Here is an 18,743-nt window from a genome sequence, read left to right on the forward strand (position 1 = left end):
ATCAACACACAGAGAAAAAAGCATCCCCATATCTACATCATTTTATCATTAGTGGAATTCTCAAGACAAAATTAAGTTAAAAACTGAATTTTCTCTCTTAAAAATAATGGATGCATATTTAGCCTGCTTTTCATAGGCCCAATGAAAAATCAAGTACTTTCCCAGAGCTTTGAATACAGCAAAATAATGTTCAAGAAGGTTTATGGATCTTGAGAACCCTGCATGAAAAACCAAACATTCAAATCTGACAACATTCCACCACTATCCAGAATTTTTTTCTTTTGAAAAAAGCATATTGATCTATGATCATATTGAATTACCTTAACAGCTTTCACTTCTGCTATGGGCCTGGACAAAAACTTGGTTGGTCTATATGGAGCTATTATTTCAAGGTCATCGTAAGTTATTCTCCTAGAATCACAAAATGGAATTTAAGAAAAGAACTACACAAGAACAGTAATTTTAATAAATTAAACTCCTATGCAGACATTTTTAAACATAAGTTTTTAAATAAGAAATTGGTATGTAGTTTAATTCCTTATCATTTAGCTGATAATGAGAAAAATGATTATTTAATTAAAATTTACTATATACATTTACTTCAACTCAAAGTTTTCTCCCCATTGTCATTAGAATTAAACTATTAGTTTTATTAACCATTCAAAACTCAGCTAAAATTACTACAACCACCAGAATAGTAGAAAATGATAATTTAAACAATTAGAAACAAAAAAAAAAGAATCATAGTAAAATTTTAATTATATAACAATCAAATGTTGATTTCAATATCTATTATAAGGCAAAAACAAATTTCTTATATTGCTTAGATTTTCCAAAAACTCTAGCAATGTTGTGAAAACAATGAAAGTACAAGTATAAAAAGAAATGTGAAGAAGCTAAAGGGACGAGGGAAAGATTTTTACCCAGTATCTGCATGTAAGAAACCAGATAACTGGAAGAGGACATCAACTTCAAGAGGAGTGATCTGAGACATTTGCTGTGCTGCATATAAGAATTCCTCTACAAAGAAATGGTTTAGATCAAAAGGAATGATAACCATTCATAACAAAATACATTTCAGTATTATCAGAGCATTGAAAAAGCCAAATGAACTAAATATGAAGCAAATTAATATTATGCTAAGGATATTGTAAAATCCAATAAAGGATATTTGATATCAGTAAGCCATAAAGCAACCCTAGTCTTATAAAAGAATTTTTAAAAAAATAAAAATTGTATTGCATATTAGTAAAATAATAATAAAAATGCATGCATTTTTCAAAGATTCAATGTATAATATCGGGGAGACCAAGCTTCACTTCACAGTATTTTTTGAGAAAATATTTAGTTATGAATTACATACTGATTACATAGGAATATTTTTCAATCTTACTTCATCTCACATCCATCAGCACCATCTTACAAAATTTTGAGGTACCATTTGGTTATCCTCCTATGGCAACAACACAAGTACCACAAAAATTTACAAGAGGGTGCTATATGATACTTTCAGATGAGAATGGATAGAAAAAGGCTCGAATAGTTATAAAAAATGGTTTGTATGTGTGTACGCATGCATGTAAAATTACATATATAGATAAACTTAAAAAAGCAAAACTTTATCTAAACATAAAATTTGATTCAAATCATTAGAGCTGTTTCTGAGATACAAGAAATAATTTTTTATATATACAAGAATTGTCCATTTAAAGTTATGATAACTCTTATTTGAGACACAATAAATAGAAACTCCTATGGTTATATGATAATTGATTTAATGTGAATAGTCATATTGCAAACTAATCCATGTTAAAACATCACTGAAGAAATGAATTAGGCAATAAATAATTCACATAACAACATTGTTTAGAAATACAAGGCTAGACTTTAATAAATGTCAAACACACGTCATACACACACATATAATTATTTCACATTAAATTCTTAAAAAAACAGTCATCTTCCAGTATTATATATGAAATATTACCTTTTGTTACTTCTAAGGCAGTATTGTTTTTAGTGAAATTTAAATAGACCTTTTTCACTAATTCCATATTATTCAGAAGAGTGTTGAATGCCATAAAATAAGGAAAAGAGACCTGATGACCTGCAGTTCCACCAGCAGCCTAGTAGAAAAAGATTCATTATCTCAATTTCATGCAGGCAAAAGATGAAAAGTTTTTAGAATAAAGTATTTAATTAACTACTATAAATATAAATAGATATATTGATGGAAGTTGGAGCAAAAATAAATATTTCTATAACTATGAAATATACTGCAATGTTTTAATTATTACTTACCTTTATAAAACAAAACATCTATGAAAAACAATTTTACATTAAATCCCCTTTTTACAATATATTAATCAATCAATTATTAAAAATCCTGTAAGTCAATGTTACAAACTTTATTGAAAACATATTTCGTTTAATTTTATTGTCTATATACAAGACAGTTTACAGGTTAAATAAAACTTTTTTTTCCTTTCTTTTTCATTTATGTTTGTTAAATTTTAAAAGAAAATTTATCTTTCAGATCTCAATATTGCAATTAAAGCAATGTTGTGTGCAGACAGACTAAAAATACCAGAATCAAATTAGAGTCATTCCCTAAGTTTTTAAAAAATGTCAAGAGTTTCCAAAACTACAAAGAGCAAGAAATTTATGCGTCATATTATTAAAATGTACATAATCTTCCTAAACATATATAATTGTTAAAATCTATATTTGATTAAAAAAGAGGAAGTAAAATGTCAAAACTAAATAAAATAAGCATACAGAAACAAATTTACTGGTTGAAATAATACTTACTGCTACTAGATTACGTTTCACCTCTTCACTTAGAAGATGACTTTTCACAGATATCATAATGTTACTAAAGTCTATTGCTGATATAAAACCTTTTTTATTTCTGTCATATCGCTGAAAGGCTTGTATTGCATGTTCTTCATGGAAATCCTATGAAAAAACATACTAAATTACAAAAGTAACAATATGAATCTATTTAGCAATAAAATTTAAAGTCACAAATTAAATGACACAATTTTTTTTATCACACCTTAAAGAAATAAACTTATGATTTCAGAGAAAGAAAATTTACTCTGGTGCCGTCGGATTAAAAACTGTTCCACCTTTAGATACTTTCCATATAAGCATTTTCTAATCCACCTTGAAATTGAAATAAATTCAATGGTATGGTGAGGTTGAATGACAGTAAAATACTTCTATACACACTTCCCTTTGTTACCAGTTCCCAAGTTTTTATTGCCTAGAGTATGGTATTGTTTTTTCTTAAGCTTTTATCGTATTTGATTTGTAAAAGTAACATAAGCACATTAGTGTTTTGTCTACATGACACCTGGAACATCTATACTCTCTGTGTTCCTTCTTTCACTCACAATACACTAATTTGATTAAATAATGATGCTACCATTATTTGCTTAGTACAATTACTTATGTTTCTTCCTATTAAAGATCTATGGAATATTTTTTTTTAATTTTGAGTAATATTTTAGGTTAAATAACTGAAATAATTTTTAATATTTTTACGATAAAAATATTAAGTGCAATTTAGTCTCCTTCTTTTGCATGTATCTTTACAATCACATGCTTCAAAGAATTACAAATAACTAAATTCTATAATAAAAATATTTGTCCAAGATTTCTGTATTAGTATTAGCTTATATATTAAAAAATGTCAAAATCGCAGGAGCTGAATATGTGAGAAGATTTTTAAAACATCATATCAAAAAAATCCTTTTCATACATGGGGGGGGGGGGGGCAAATATACAACTAATAGATAAACTTTCTACTAGATCATACATCATTATAAATTCCAGAGCCAAAACACAGGTTCAGATCTTATTTTCAATTAATCTGATGCAATCTTTCATTTAATTGGAATTGGCTATTTGGAAAGTTTTTGGTTTTAAATGTATATCTTTAAAACTACTTGATGAGAAAAAATAAAATTGGGACAGCTATGTTTCAGCTTCAAACCCTTAATTGGTTTCAAAATTTTTGGGTGTTTTTATTTTAAAATATTTTACTTGCAAACTCAAAAATTAATTAAGGTATAGAATTTCATTTTTTAGAAAAATAAATAGTTTTAGTTATACTGAATGTTTTAATGTAAATCAAAAATTATTATCAAATATTTCTTATACCTTGAAAAAAGTGGCAAATCTCATTTAACATTAAGAATTCTCATTTTCAATTGCTTATAACTCATCAATCATTTCCTTAAAATTAAAAAAAAAAAAAAAATTATAAACATTCAAACTGGTTTAATCTACGGAATTTAGATATGTATTTGGAATTAAATTTTGCTATTTGAAAACATTGAATCTATGTAAATCTAAACATGAAGATGGGTCTTTGCAAGAAAAAATATTTCATTAACTTAGAGAGAAGTATTTTAAACACCAATGGACATTTACAGTTTTATTACATGATAATTTTAGAATAATGGGTAGATTACAAATATTTTGACAGACTGTTCCATTCCAACAAAAGTGATATGATTTAAAGGACAGGTAAATTGATCTGAACAGTTGGATTAGCCCCTCCAGAGTGAATGAAGAACCAGGCAATTAACAGCCTAAAGAGTAGGATGTTTTTTCTGCCATTAATTGTGTGTCTTAAAGCAGCCTTAGCAAATACCATTCAGTAGTAGATAATCATCGTCGTTATTATATATTTCCTTTAATGTTTGTAACTAAACATTTAAACATTAATAAGAAAGCCATAATAGAAAAAAAAATTCTTGATTATATCCAGTCAAGGAAATGATTAGTTATAAAAATAGCAAAACAACAAAATTTTACAGAATGAGATAATATTCAAAGTAGATTTCTAGTTATATCAATTTAAAATAGATAATTTTTAGGGTATATATCTTAAAATAAGTTCCTTATCCATGCCGAGAAAGTCACTTACATGAAGTAGTTGAGTAAATTCATTATAACTAATTTCTCGTTTTTTGTCTCCACCAAAATGCAACCGAAGGAACTCACTACCAAAATTGAAAGGTATCTGTTCATGAAGAGTAGTGTGCTTGATAATTTCTTCAAACTCATCTGAAATTAAGTAAAACAGATTTAGTTATAACAAAAATTCATACAAATTATAAGCGATTTTTATTAACAGTTGCATATATAAAATGTTTACAAAAATAAACAAATAATATATATGTGTATGTGTGTGTATTTATAAACATATAATAAAGATATATATAAGCAGAAATGTAAATCGATCAGATGGAAAAAAAAGCAGAAAGAATTTTTTCAGGTGCAAAATAAGATACAGCTTACATAATTAAGATTTAAATGAGAATGATCTAAAAAATGGTTAAGTTCACACAAAGTACAGTAAAAGGAATCATAGCCACTTTATAGATTGGATTAGATTCCATATTTTGCATTCTGGGATGAATTCTTGTTTATTTGCTTCATGAGTAAACACTCAAAACCCAGCTAAGAAGGGATCATTGAATATGGATTATGCATTCATTTATGAAAATTCAGAAAGGCGATTACAAGGATAACACAAAACTTCCTTTTGGAAAGTAAAGTATTGTTAAGAGCCAAATAATTATATGAATGCTAATGCTTTTTGTTTAAACTTTCATTAATGTTAACTTTGTGTTAACAAGCTGAAAAAGAGCATCCAATAATAAATATTACAAAATCTGCTTAGTAGCTTACTGTTTACATTACACAATAATTTGCAAATTAAATGATATTTTTTAGCAGAGTAAATTATTGCTAACAAAACCTTAAAAATGCATTTTTTTAAAGTTATTTCTTAAAAACTGCCTAAGTGCTATAGTAAACTGACTTTAAATTTCATGTATTGAAAACCTGACTAATAAAGTAATCAGTCTCTTGAATTGCGTGATTATATATTTTTTAATAAATATTTCGCTTCAAATTTGGATTTTCAAAAATTAAATTATATTTTTTTATCCCTTTTTACAATTGAAATGGAAAGCAATAATTATCTGTCAACAGAATATTACAAATTATTGATTAGTCCAACTACATTCCTTAAGATGAATTTGCCAATGAATATCTTGAATTCATTGGTAAATTTATCTTATGTCTGTTCATGTTATTGATGACAATACTGAATTTCTTCACTGACTTTTAAAAAAAAGCAAAAAACTTAGCTCCAATATCAAATATTGAATATATTTTTACATAAGGGCAAATAAGTTTACTCAACACCATTAACTCTAACTTTTTAGACTAATATAAATGCAATAATTGTATCACCTTTACAATTTATACAATATAAAATTTAAATGACATTATTATTTATATATAGGTAAGGAGATATCAATTACTAACACATACTTTTATTTTTTAAAACTAAAATCTAGTTGAAATTTTACATAGGTAACATTTTGCAATAAAATTTTTACGACAAGCAGATGATTTTTATGGTTAATATATTTTTTTGAATTAATATTTGTACTAAATGTTACCAAATGATAGTAAATATATATATATATGGGCTTATTTAATATTTAATGATGCAAAGTGAAAACCAAATAAATAAAACTTTCAATACAAACTTAAACCTAATAATAAAATAATTACCGAAAGTAATTGTGCCAGAGCCATTTGTGTCAAAAAGTTGAAAAGCGGTGATATAGAGAGCATCAGGCCGACACAGAACAGCTTCAAAAGCTTGGAATTCCAGAAACGATATGAGTCTACAAGAAAAATACATAACATTTTTTCATCAAATACAAAATTAAAACTATCTATTAAATTTTAAAATATAAAACATAAGCATGTAATATAAATCACTTTATACAATCAAATTTCTACATTTTTATTATGACAATGCAATTTAGTGCGAATTACAAGATAGTAAAAATTTTATTTAAATTGCATTTATATGTCCTGGTCTTATTTTATTGTATTTGTATTACTGCACGGTGATTTAATTTTTGTCTTAGAACTAAAATTCATTCATTAAAGAATATTGAATCACTAAAGTTGTAAACAGGATATAAATATTAAGTTGTGTATTATAGAAAAAAAAATTCTCTAAGATAGATTTAATATGCTTTGAGACACTGCTTCAAATTCATCTTTTTTCATTAAAAGTGAAAGCACAAAAACTCTAATAAATAAGTACCATTTATAAACTCTTTTTTTTAACTCCAATGAATGATGGCAATAACGGAATCTCATACAGATATAATAAGTTCACTATTGAAATAAGCTTAGCTCTCCTGATCTTATTCATGCATTGCGACTAGAATAAGTTGGGGAAAAAAATGCTTTTTCTAAATATTTTATTTGGTTCATTGTGAAAAAGCTATTATATAGCAAAACTTAATAATATGTCATAATACATATTTAGGACTGCTCCTTCCAGTGTTTCAATAAACAGTAATAAACATTGTTGAAAAAGGAAGTGAGGCTCGTTAAACATTTTAACATGTGTTTTAATCCTTGGATCTATTTTATCTTGGATTCCATGTGTGAATTCTTCCCTTTTCTTAGTTTTCTTTCTCAATACATTCCGTAAACAAGCCTTCATGACGATGTTTTTGAGTTACTGTATTCAATATGTGGTTAAACAAAACACTAACTTTGCCCTTCTTGAGAAAATTAAGCACTTTAAAAGGACCTTTTTTTCAAAATTAAGCACTTTTAAAGTACTTAAAAATAGTTTTCAAATTTAAGCACCTTTCATGACACTACACACCCTGTTATAAACAGCTTATAATTTTGATCACTAATATATTCAGGAAGAAAATTTATGTATAAAAAAGTCAATCAAGAAAATTTAAAATTGAATCATAGAATTTAATAATTTCTTTAAAATTTCTTCAGAAATTAGAGTAGAATAAAAATAAACATTCATCTGGTCATTTGAAATCATGATTTCATAGAGGTTTATTTACCCATCTTTGGATGTGTCCAATATGCTGCCAAGTAATTTTACAGTCTTTGGATTATAATTTTCATCTTGATAAATACCTAAAAATCTTCGGACAAAATCTTCCGGGGTCATAAACAGTTCGCCATTTTTTTCTACGCTTGCATACTAAATATAAAAATGAATGTAATTAGAAAACTTAAAGCAGAAATTTATTCTTTCATTTTACAAGGAAAAATTAATAAATTATTTGTAAATTTTAGTGAAAAATAAACATTAAAATCAAAAACCAGATCTTGGAGAATATTTTTTTTTTATAAATAAAGAATAACAGAAAATTTTTTACAATCATATATTACATTTTAAACGCTTATTATGGGAAGAAAAAAAAAGTGGAATACAAGTTAACAAGCAGATAGAAAAAAACTTTAATACTAATACAACAAATATGTAAACTATGCCTTTTTGTTGACATTCTACTACCACTAAATTTAGCATAGAAATAATCTGGAAAGTAGGAATATGTACAAGCGTGTACACAACGAATACATCTTCCGCACGTGATTGTTTGGTGTTTTTTTTACCACGTCCATCATTTTGTGCACTTTCTTTTCTGAAGAGCGTTGTCCTATATCCGGTTAGAAAACCTATTCCATTATTGCAGAATAGTATCTTACACATTTGCAAAACTATGTTGTGCGTGCTATGCACCAAAGACATGTGTAACCTGCCATCACCTTCATACAGAATGGTGCATTATCTCACTTCGCTCATTCCATCACGATGTTCCTCCTACTCAACACATTCACTGAGGACCAAGTGATAGGCCTAAGATGTAAAATTAAGTGGCCCTTACGATCACCAGACCTCATTTTAGTGGAATTTTGGTTGAAGAGATACCTAAAATCTTGTGTCTATCATCTCTCACCAGAATTCTCCAACCAATTTGGAGAAGCTGAAAGATGCCATTCAACGGGTCATCAGTGAAATGAATACCGACATGTTACACTCAGCTGTAATAGATGTAATTGAGCACCTCACCTGTTTAATACCTAGTGATGGCAGTCATGTTGATACCTTTATCTTTAAAATAAAATGTGCTGTGTTAACATGCATGACTTTTCTAATTTGCATAAATCATCTTAGCTTGAGGTACAAGTGTCATTAATTTGTAATTTTTTTAAATTATTTTTTTAATGGGAAAAAAATCCAAAGGCTCTCTAGACGTGTTCCCACAAAATGCAATATTTTTTTAGTGTTACTTTTTTTATTATGATTTTTTTGCACGAATTTCTGGCACATGTATTACTTACTCATTGTAGGTGAGATTTTTTAAAATGAATTTATAACAATTAAGATATTAATCAAATTTCAAAATATATTTGATTCATGCCCATTTTTATTAGCTTTATGATTTGAAATCAATTGTTATCAAACAAATGGAATTTTGTATCATTTCTGCTTTTCCATCATAATGATATATAAGACCTAAAATTGTAACTGTTAAATGTCTATCATAATTTAAAATTTCAAATAATTTGCTAAAAGAAACTTAAAAAGCAAGAGTGATACAGGAAAAGTTATTTATAAAATAAGCAACATTCCTGTTGGACAAGCAGTTGCCAAATGTGACTATTGTAAAATCATTAAAATACATCTTTTTCATTAAAGGAATAAATAGAAAATAATTAATCAATACCATTCAATAATGAAATATTTCTAAAAAAGGGTAGAATTTTAAGAATATTACAATTTTACAAATAAAGAAATCATTTCCCTTTCATAGCTGATATAAATATTTCCCATATCAACTAAATACCCAATAAATTATGTTAATAAAGAAAAAAATTCTAAATACTTCTGTCACATTAAAATAAACATATATATAATTTATAGATGCTAATAGTTATACTGAATAAAACTAACAATTTATAATAAATAACTAAAATTACTTTTTTAAAGATTTCTTCTAGTCTTTCTGGATCAGCTCTTCTCGTGTACTGTGCTCCCTATAAAACAAATAGTTACCATTTTAAGATGTAATACAAGTGAAATAATTTAAAACAATATCTTATAAATATTGTCTAACTCAACATTAAATGAAAAAGTATGGATGCATTGTAAAGTTTAGGCAAAAATTATTTATCTAATACACACTGAATTTCAATTTTTATATTCAAAAAGTAAAATTTCAGATTGAAAACTTTCATAAAAACACTATATATTTATAAAAAAATCATTCATAACATGCAGGCAGACCTCCTTCTAAGAGTTTTAGAAATCACAAACTTTTTTCTACGCCAATTTATTGATAAATTAGAATTAGATTTCAATAATAGAAAATAACCTGGCCTAATGAATAAATTACTTTTTAATTTTAGTAAATACTCTATTACAGTACACTCCCGATTATCCGCGGAATTGGGTGGCGCGGCCGCCGCGGATAACAAAAATCGCGGATAATCCGAAAAAAGCTAAAAACGGGTATAGCAAAAGAGAAAACAGTCATTCCAACTTTGAAAAATCGTTTTATGTACAATAAAACGTAAAATAAACAGCAGGAAATGTTTAACTAAAGCTTAATATTTTAGTATATCACTCAAAACTAACCTAAAATGCATTTTGTTAATGAAAACAGAAAAGTGCTTTGTATTTACGAGAGGCGTCAAGGATACACAGAAAAATGAATACATATGTACTGTTTTAATACTATAATGTATTATGTAATTACAAAAGCATAACTGTAAAACTACACCTTTTTGAAGAAATCAGTCATTTGTGTTTGCTTCTTGCTTTGGAAGCATTTTCTCTTTGCTTGGAAGCAAAAACAAACACTTAGTGCGGCAGGCGCGGATAATCCGCTCCGCGGATAATCGGGAGTCTACTGTATTTATCTGTCAATAAATCAAATAACCTAATTTTTAATTTAAACCTAGACATCAAATCTACTAAACTCTTAATACAAAAACTGTTATCTTTCTTCATTAAAGCTTCACCATGAGATTTAAGTAATACTTAATCTGAAATAAGTTTCTTTATTTGTGCTGTTATTGCACAACAGTCATAATTGCTAAAAGGTCAACTGTATTTTTCTTTAATACCACATTACATAAAAACATAATTTCTGATACATCCTTTAAACAAGAAATAATCGATACCTTAGTTTGCTTCTGTGTAACTTAAATCTTTTTTTTTATTTTGATTAAATTATCAGAATCATATAATTAATCACTTATATATAATTTAATCAATTATTAAGGCTTTTCATTATTTGAATACAGATTTAATCACTTAAAGTAGTATCATGTAATCAACAAACAAAGGAATTCTCTTAAAGTCATATTTTATTTCCTTGAATTTTCAATTAGTTTAAACACATATAAGAGATACTATTTCTTATTAGTATACCTTTCAACATTAATTATCCAATCATCAGTAGCAAGTCTTGCAGATATATTACATTTAATGCAATATCAACAAATTATTGAAAAATAGATATTTCCGAAGAATTTTAATTAGTTAAAACAAATATTTTCAAATATTATTCAAGATTACTTAACAGCCCTTTATAATTCACTAAACATATAAGTGAAATATTTTTTTTAAATGGCACAGCACAATTTAGTTGATGAAACAAATTACTTGCTAGGCATTTACTTTTTTATTTTCATTAAATAGCAAGCAATTTTTCTTTTTTTTAAATCATTATTGTTCAATTTAATATCCTAATAAACTCCCACATACATATTTATAATAAAGCGGGACCTTAGTGTTTTTGTATTTATGCAAGAACAAGATTCTATCCCCCCCCCCCCCAATTATGACAAAACAAAATTCTTTCACTGACAGGCATTGCTGAATGAAGTTTTCAAGAAGGTTGTTTTCGGTGTTTCTTATAATTGTTGATATACATCCATTTTTATGGCAGTTTCTATAATTTTTCACTACATATCTGTAACTATGTAGTTTTCACCTAATTTCTGTAACAATTATGGAAAATCCATAGCTGTTGGAAGGTATGTATTGGCCAAAAATTTTTTTACCACATTCAAGTTATATCAAATCATAAGTAAAAGAAAACCTTTTTATTGGCCGAATGAAAATGAGATTTCAATAATATTCAATATGATTATATACTTATAAGATATTTCTTATCAATGATAATACATGATGATTAGGCGCACATTAATATACATAAAAAACTTTCCCTTAGTTTAAATTTATTTTAATGTTTTTTAGACGCATTCAGTCAAGGATGAAATGAAAAATAGACAATTTTAGAAGCAAAGAAGCATGTTATTTGTTTCATTGTCTCCTCACATGACAAAAACTGACATTTAAACAGCAATTGCAATTTGATAAATTTAAATCTGCATTAGTATATTTTGGAAGGAAGGGGGGAAGGGATACTGAAAGAAATTTAATTTGTTTTTCACAATTAGCAATAATTTCAAACAATCATAACAAAAGTATGAGATGACAAAAAGAATTTGAACAGAACACTAAATGCATCAGGCAATCATTCTTCCATACTTTAAAAAAAATCTGCCAGGAAAATGCTTGCCTTTTTAAAAGGATCATGCTTAAGTGCCTACAATAAATTGTTGTCTTTCCCACACCACACGAATAAAGAATCTATCTTTTCTTTCATGACATGCATATTAAAGTGTGGGAAGAACTGATTGATTGATTGCTGGTGTGCCAGAATTCAAATTTAATTTTGAAAATCATCAAAAATTTAATTTAAAATGTCGAAAAGAAACATAATACATCCTTTAATTACTAACAAAAAATGGAACCTAAACCAGTGTCATTTGTTTTTTACAGAGAAAAAAAAATCAAGTTACTATAAATAACAGATAGGCTAATGAATTTTTAAAATAATAAACAGACTTATAACAAGTATGTCAAATCAGAACAACTATTACAGGTAGCAGGAACATGCATTACAGGTTCTTTATTACAGATAGCATGGAATATACAAGTTAAATTATCAAAAAATAACAGCATAAAGCATGGCAATTTTTGAATCCCCCTGAGACTTTGAGATCTTTTTATAGCATTTTCATTTTGAGTTTTTTGAAGTATTTTCATTTTATAACTGTCATGCATTTCAACTTTTTCTAATTAAAAATATGTTTAAATTTCAGAGCATCATTACTCTTAGTTAAGTGCACTCACAAGTCAATAAACATTGTCGAAATTTCCCTACTGCTACAAAATATCATGAATTAAAGAAATATCATAAAATAAAGAATAACTGCAATAAAAATAGGTTAGAAAGTATTGAATCACTGAAGTTTAATAATTTTATATGTAAAGAAAAAGAGATGTGACAATGATACTTCCAATCCTTTAACAAACGGATGATACAACTTAGTAGAAAGATTTGTGTATCTTCATTTCCTATTTGTAAGTCGGGATAACATAATTCACAATGAGTTTAACAAAACCACAGCAGCTTTTGGATCTTGCAAAATATTATTGCTATCTTAATGGCGACTTGCATTAAATGTTTTGATATTGCATTTAGTTACAACATTAGATACTTAAGAACTAACAACATAGAGAATAATTTAAAAGCAATATGTGGCATGGAAATAATGACAGACTGCAAATTACAAATGTTTCAAGATCACTAGTGCTGGTGGTGAAAATACTTTTTTGACACCGAATCAAAGGAAATTTCATAAAATCTTCACCCAGTTGAGAATACTAGTAAATATTAAAAAATTGATTCATAAGATATTTCAAAAGGATAGTAAACATTTGAAATCCTTTATGAATGGTTTCTCCTAATTCAAAATCTTTTACTAATTTTCAATGAAACTTTTTTATATAATTAAAAAGTGTCCAATACATAATTACAGAATGTTCAAACTTCCTTACAAAGTTTTATATAACAATACAAAAAGTACAATTGGCCTAAGTAAAGTTTAAGGTACGGCGCCAAATTTCAACTATATAATTTCACCTATCCAATACCATTCAATTCAAACTTTCTTGTAAATAACTGACACTTAAATGTTTTATTTCAATTTATAATGTCTGTTACTTAAAAATTTCAGCAAGACTCAAAATTATGTTATGATTTTATTGCCATACTTGTAAAATGTTAACTACTCATTAAAATGCTTGCAAAATTATGACAAACACTTTATTTTGGATGAAATTTGGAAAATCCTTGTTTTAAAAAAATAATAAAGTTTAGTAATCATAGCATGATCTTAAATTTAAATAATTAAATGTCTAATTAGGACCACATGAGAGAAGACATAGTAATACATAATAATGAGAAGTGATAACGAAAAGTGATAAATGTAGCTTAATATTTTAATGTTTTTTTAGGCATAAAATTTGTTATTCCTCATTCATAAATAGGTGCTATTGCTTTTAACTAAACATTAAATTAATTTGATAATGTAATTAATTTATAAAAGTAATTTCAGTTCCAAATAGGAAAAATAAAAGAACTCGGTATGACATTTAAAATCGACATCATAATCTTAGAACTTAATTTCATAAACTGTAGATAAAAAATATAAATTACTTAAAATGTATGGATTTCATGTATTTAAATCCTTTAGAAATTTAATAACTCCTAAGTTAGATTTTTAAAAAAATACATTAGGCATATTAATAAACTTTCATTTTTTTAAGAAATGGCATGGAAAAGTTCATGTTTTACTGTAAATTTAAAAGAATATAGTTTAATTTAAACAATACATGATAATAAAAATTAGTAGAATACAGTTAAGAGAAGATCTACATAATTAACATCAAAATCCATAACAATAGTACAAGGTCAAGAAAGGTCACTGATTTCTTCTCATTTAAAACACATTAATTTCACCATATTTAATTATGAAAGAAAAGAGCATTTCTTTCATGCTATTTGTTAGTTAGAATAATATAGAATATTAAAAATTGGGAGAAAAATTACAGAAAAATCAAGCTGGCAGTAATAAGAAGTGAATTCTCAAATCATTCAATGATGAATGGTAAAAAATAGATAAAATAAATTAAACAATTTTTTATAGCATAAAACAATACAACATAGCATTCAATGTTTTTCGAACACATGTGCAAAATAAGGATATAAACAAAGAAAAATTAGTGCTATGGATGCTTACTTATGGAGATATGTAATAGAATATTTTTAAAAAATGATACAGAAAGGAGGAAACTGAAGAAAAAAAAAGGACGTTTATCAAATAACAATTGAGTTAAATATTTTTTTAAGGAATTTGTCTTTTAATGCTGACAATACCTCATACTGGCACGATGCTCTTGAGAAGACGTAATCAAACAGCAAAAGTTTTAGCATGCCGGCCTGCGATAAAAAAGGATAATGAAACAAAAAAGAAAACAAGGTAATAAACGAAACAAAATGATAACATAAATGGCATGCAGAAACACAAGCTTTGATCAATAATCTTACTTTGTCTTCGAATGCAACATCACCGATTGCAGAGGCCATATTTCGGGACATGCAAAACGAGAAGAGCCAGGACGGATGTAAACATACACAAATTGATGGTTACAGTTACAAAAATCCACCTTCAACACAAGAGGTTAGGTTATTTGAATTTTAGCATGTTAAAACAAGTATGATATAGAGATGCATAATCCACGATTTTTTGAATAAAAAATAATTTTGCTATTGTTATTTTTAAATATTTGTTCCAAATATCTGTTATTTCAATCATATTATTAATTAAACATTATTACTTAGTATTAAATATAAAACTTATTAATTGTAATTAATACTTAATTTACTAATTTAAGTAACGTGTGATTGAATCAATTTATCTATTTTAGGTTACTTCTTAAATTTGATTTTTTTTCAAAACTATTTATTTAATTTCTTTATCGGAGTAAACCATTTTCTGAAAAATTTGAATTAAATATATATGTCCTTTCTTTAAAATGTTTACTTTGGTTTTATATTCTACCAATAGATGGCGCCAGTAGTAAACAGAATATATGCAAAGTCACGTCACAAGCAATTAAAATGATTTGTATGCAATAGTGCATCATCAAAGGCGAATATCGGAAAGTCAAGGTCACTCTCATGAAGTGGAGTGGCGACTTCACACTTTCCAGTGAAGTTACCGCTCCGATAAATTTCAGTGATATGCAATTCAATGATACGATAGTTCCAAAAAATACCTGTCCGTTCACTTTTCAATCCATTTATAGATTTCGCCTTTTCTGTTTTGTTCGATAACTTCCATTTGAAAGATCGTATCGATTGTTACTTTCCAGTGAAATCACCGCTCCGATAAATTGCAGTGATATGCAATTAAATGATACGATAATTTCAAGAATAACCGGTCCGTTCACTTTTCAACCCATTCACAGATTTCTCCTTTTCTGCTGTGTTCGAGAGCTTCCATTGGACAGATCGCATCGATTGTTACTTTCTATCGTGATCCAAAACCTGTAATCGAAATATCACCAGCAAGATCGTATTAAGGATTTGAATCACATCCCTCTTTGAAAAGTATTGATCACTGGTATTTGTGACTTTATGATATTGGTTACGTAATAACCGCTCGTAAAATATTCGTCATCCCTAGTATGATATGATGAAATATTGGTTTGGTTTAGTTATATCAATCTATCGTTTGAAAACAATATAAAAGTTTTTTTGAGACAGATCTCAGCAATTTTGAGTCGTATTGTTAATAATGAATATTTGACGAATTGTTGTTTTTTAACCAATATCGAATAAAGATCTTAAATACCTACGATTAATACAACTCACGGAAAGGTATTATTTAGGGATAACGAATATTTTACGAACTATTTTTATGTAACCAATATCAAAAAGTCACAAATACCAGTGATCAGTACTTTTTAAAGAGAGGTGTGATTCAAATCCTTGAAATGATTTTACTGGTGATATTTCGAGTACAGGTTCTGAATCACGATAAAAATAACAATCGATAAGATCTATCCAATGAAAGCTAAAGGACAAAAATATCAGTTATGAATAGGAACAGTCCTGTTCCGATGGCCCGTCGCCTTTATGGCTATGGTCATAAATCTGCCATCTGACCGGTTGTAAGACAATTCTCGCCTGAGGACGTCGATCGGGAACTTCACGCAAAATGATAGTAAAATGAGCAGACGTCAAAGAACCCCGAAAAACCACAAATGAGGGGGAAAAGGGTGAAATATGCTTCTCAATGCACGCACGTTCCAGGAAAAGACCTCTCCCCCGTCCCATTGTTATTGCAGGATTTACTGGTCACATGCAGAGAGTTTTCCATTTCACGAAGAATTATGCCGAAGCTGCTTATCTCATTGTGCAAATGCTTAAACCAGATTTCTTTAGAGATGCATAATCCACGATTTTTTGAATAACAAATAATTTTGCTATTGTTATTTTTAAATATTTATTCCAAATATCTGTTATTTCAATCATATTATTAATTAATAATTATTACTTAATATTAAATATAAAATTTATTTATAAATTAGTAAAGTAAGTATTAATTAATTAATTAATACTTACTTTACTAATTTAAGTAACGTGTGATTGAATTAATTTATCTATATCAGCCTACTTTTAAATTTGATTTTTTTTTCAAAACTATTTATTTAATTTCTTTATTGGAGTAAACCATTTTCTGAAAAATTGGAATTAAATATATAGGGTGTTCATTAATTGTTGTCGGGGTTTCCGTACCTCATAACTTTCGAATAAAAAATATTACGCAAAAACCGATTACGTATTCGTAAATTACAACTCAAAGAATTTTATTAATGATATTAAAGTGTAAAGCTTGCACAATTTGCACTTTGTAGGCATTCAGTTGAAGGCGATTATGTATTCGTAAATTCGCTGAACAAATTTTGACTTTTGATAATCTTGCGTGTTCTCCGAGCCCCATATTCTACAGTTATGTTTATTCACTTTTTCTGACACATGAAAAGTAGATTCGTCACTGAAGAACCATTTCCGAAGGTAATTTTCATCATCCTCAATTCGAGTCAAAATTTGTTCAGCGAATTTACGAATACATAATCGCCTTCAGCTGAATGCCTACAAAGTTCAAATTGTGCAAGCTTTACACTTTAATATCATTAATAAAATTCTTTGAGTTGTAATTTACGAATACGTAATCGGTTTTTGCGTAATATTTTTTATTCGAAAGTTATGAGGTACGGAAACCCCGACAATAATTAATGAACACCCTATATATGTCATTTCTTTAAATTGTTTACTTTAGTTCTATATTCTACCACTAGAAGGCACCAGCAGTAAACGGAATATATGCAAAGTCAAGTCACAAGCAATTAAAAAGGATTTGTATTTCTATGGAATAGTGCATCATCAAATGCGAATATCGGAAAGTCAAGGTTACTCTCATGAAATGGAGCTGCGACTTCACATTTTCCAGTGAAGTCACTGCTCCGATAAATTTCAATGATATGCAATTCAATGATACGATAATTCCAATAACCGGTCCGTTCACTTTTCAATCCATTCACAGATTTCTCCTTTTCTGTTTTGTTCGAGAGCTTCCATTGGACAGATCGTATCGATTGTTACTTTCCAGTGAAGTCATTGCTCCAGTAAATTTCAGTGATATCGTATCGATTGTTACTTCCTATCGTGATCCAAAAACTGTAATCGAAATATCACCAGTAAGATCGTATCAAGAATTTGAATCACACCCCTCTTTGAAAAGTATTGATCACTGGTATTTGTGACTTTTTGATATTGGTTACGTAATAATCGCTCGTAAAATATTCGTCATCCCCAATTTCTTTCTCACTCAAGCCTCCACAGAAAAATATATATTTTCTTAAAGAGGTTTTTGAAGATATT

The 18,743-nt window shown here is 27.6% G+C and overlaps 1 protein-coding gene across 1 annotated transcript in view; it reads right to left on the reverse strand.

Moving 5' to 3' along the window:
• LOC129957301 (calcium-binding mitochondrial carrier protein Aralar1-like) overlaps window positions 1-15,419 on the reverse strand; it is a 51,427-nt gene extending 36,008 nt beyond the window's left edge. The window contains exons 1-10 of the mRNA XM_056069565.1: window positions 15,342-15,419; window positions 15,171-15,233; window positions 9,853-9,909; window positions 7,926-8,068; window positions 6,604-6,719; window positions 4,940-5,079; window positions 2,812-2,958; window positions 1,988-2,126; window positions 924-1,020; window positions 321-411 (exon numbers count right to left, since the gene is read on the reverse strand). Coding sequence (XP_055925540.1) covers window positions 321-411; window positions 924-1,020; window positions 1,988-2,126; window positions 2,812-2,958; window positions 4,940-5,079; window positions 6,604-6,719; window positions 7,926-8,068; window positions 9,853-9,909; window positions 15,171-15,233; window positions 15,342-15,392 — 1,044 coding nt within the window. The 5' untranslated portion in view covers window positions 15,393-15,419. The remainder of the gene's footprint in view (window positions 1-320; window positions 412-923; window positions 1,021-1,987; window positions 2,127-2,811; window positions 2,959-4,939; window positions 5,080-6,603; window positions 6,720-7,925; window positions 8,069-9,852; window positions 9,910-15,170; window positions 15,234-15,341) is intronic.
• Window positions 15,420-18,743: the final 3,324 nt, after the last annotated feature.

This window comes from Argiope bruennichi, chromosome 11 (genome assembly GCF_947563725.1).
Source record: "Argiope bruennichi chromosome 11, qqArgBrue1.1, whole genome shotgun sequence".
Taxonomy (NCBI): domain Eukaryota; kingdom Metazoa; phylum Arthropoda; class Arachnida; order Araneae; family Araneidae; genus Argiope; species Argiope bruennichi.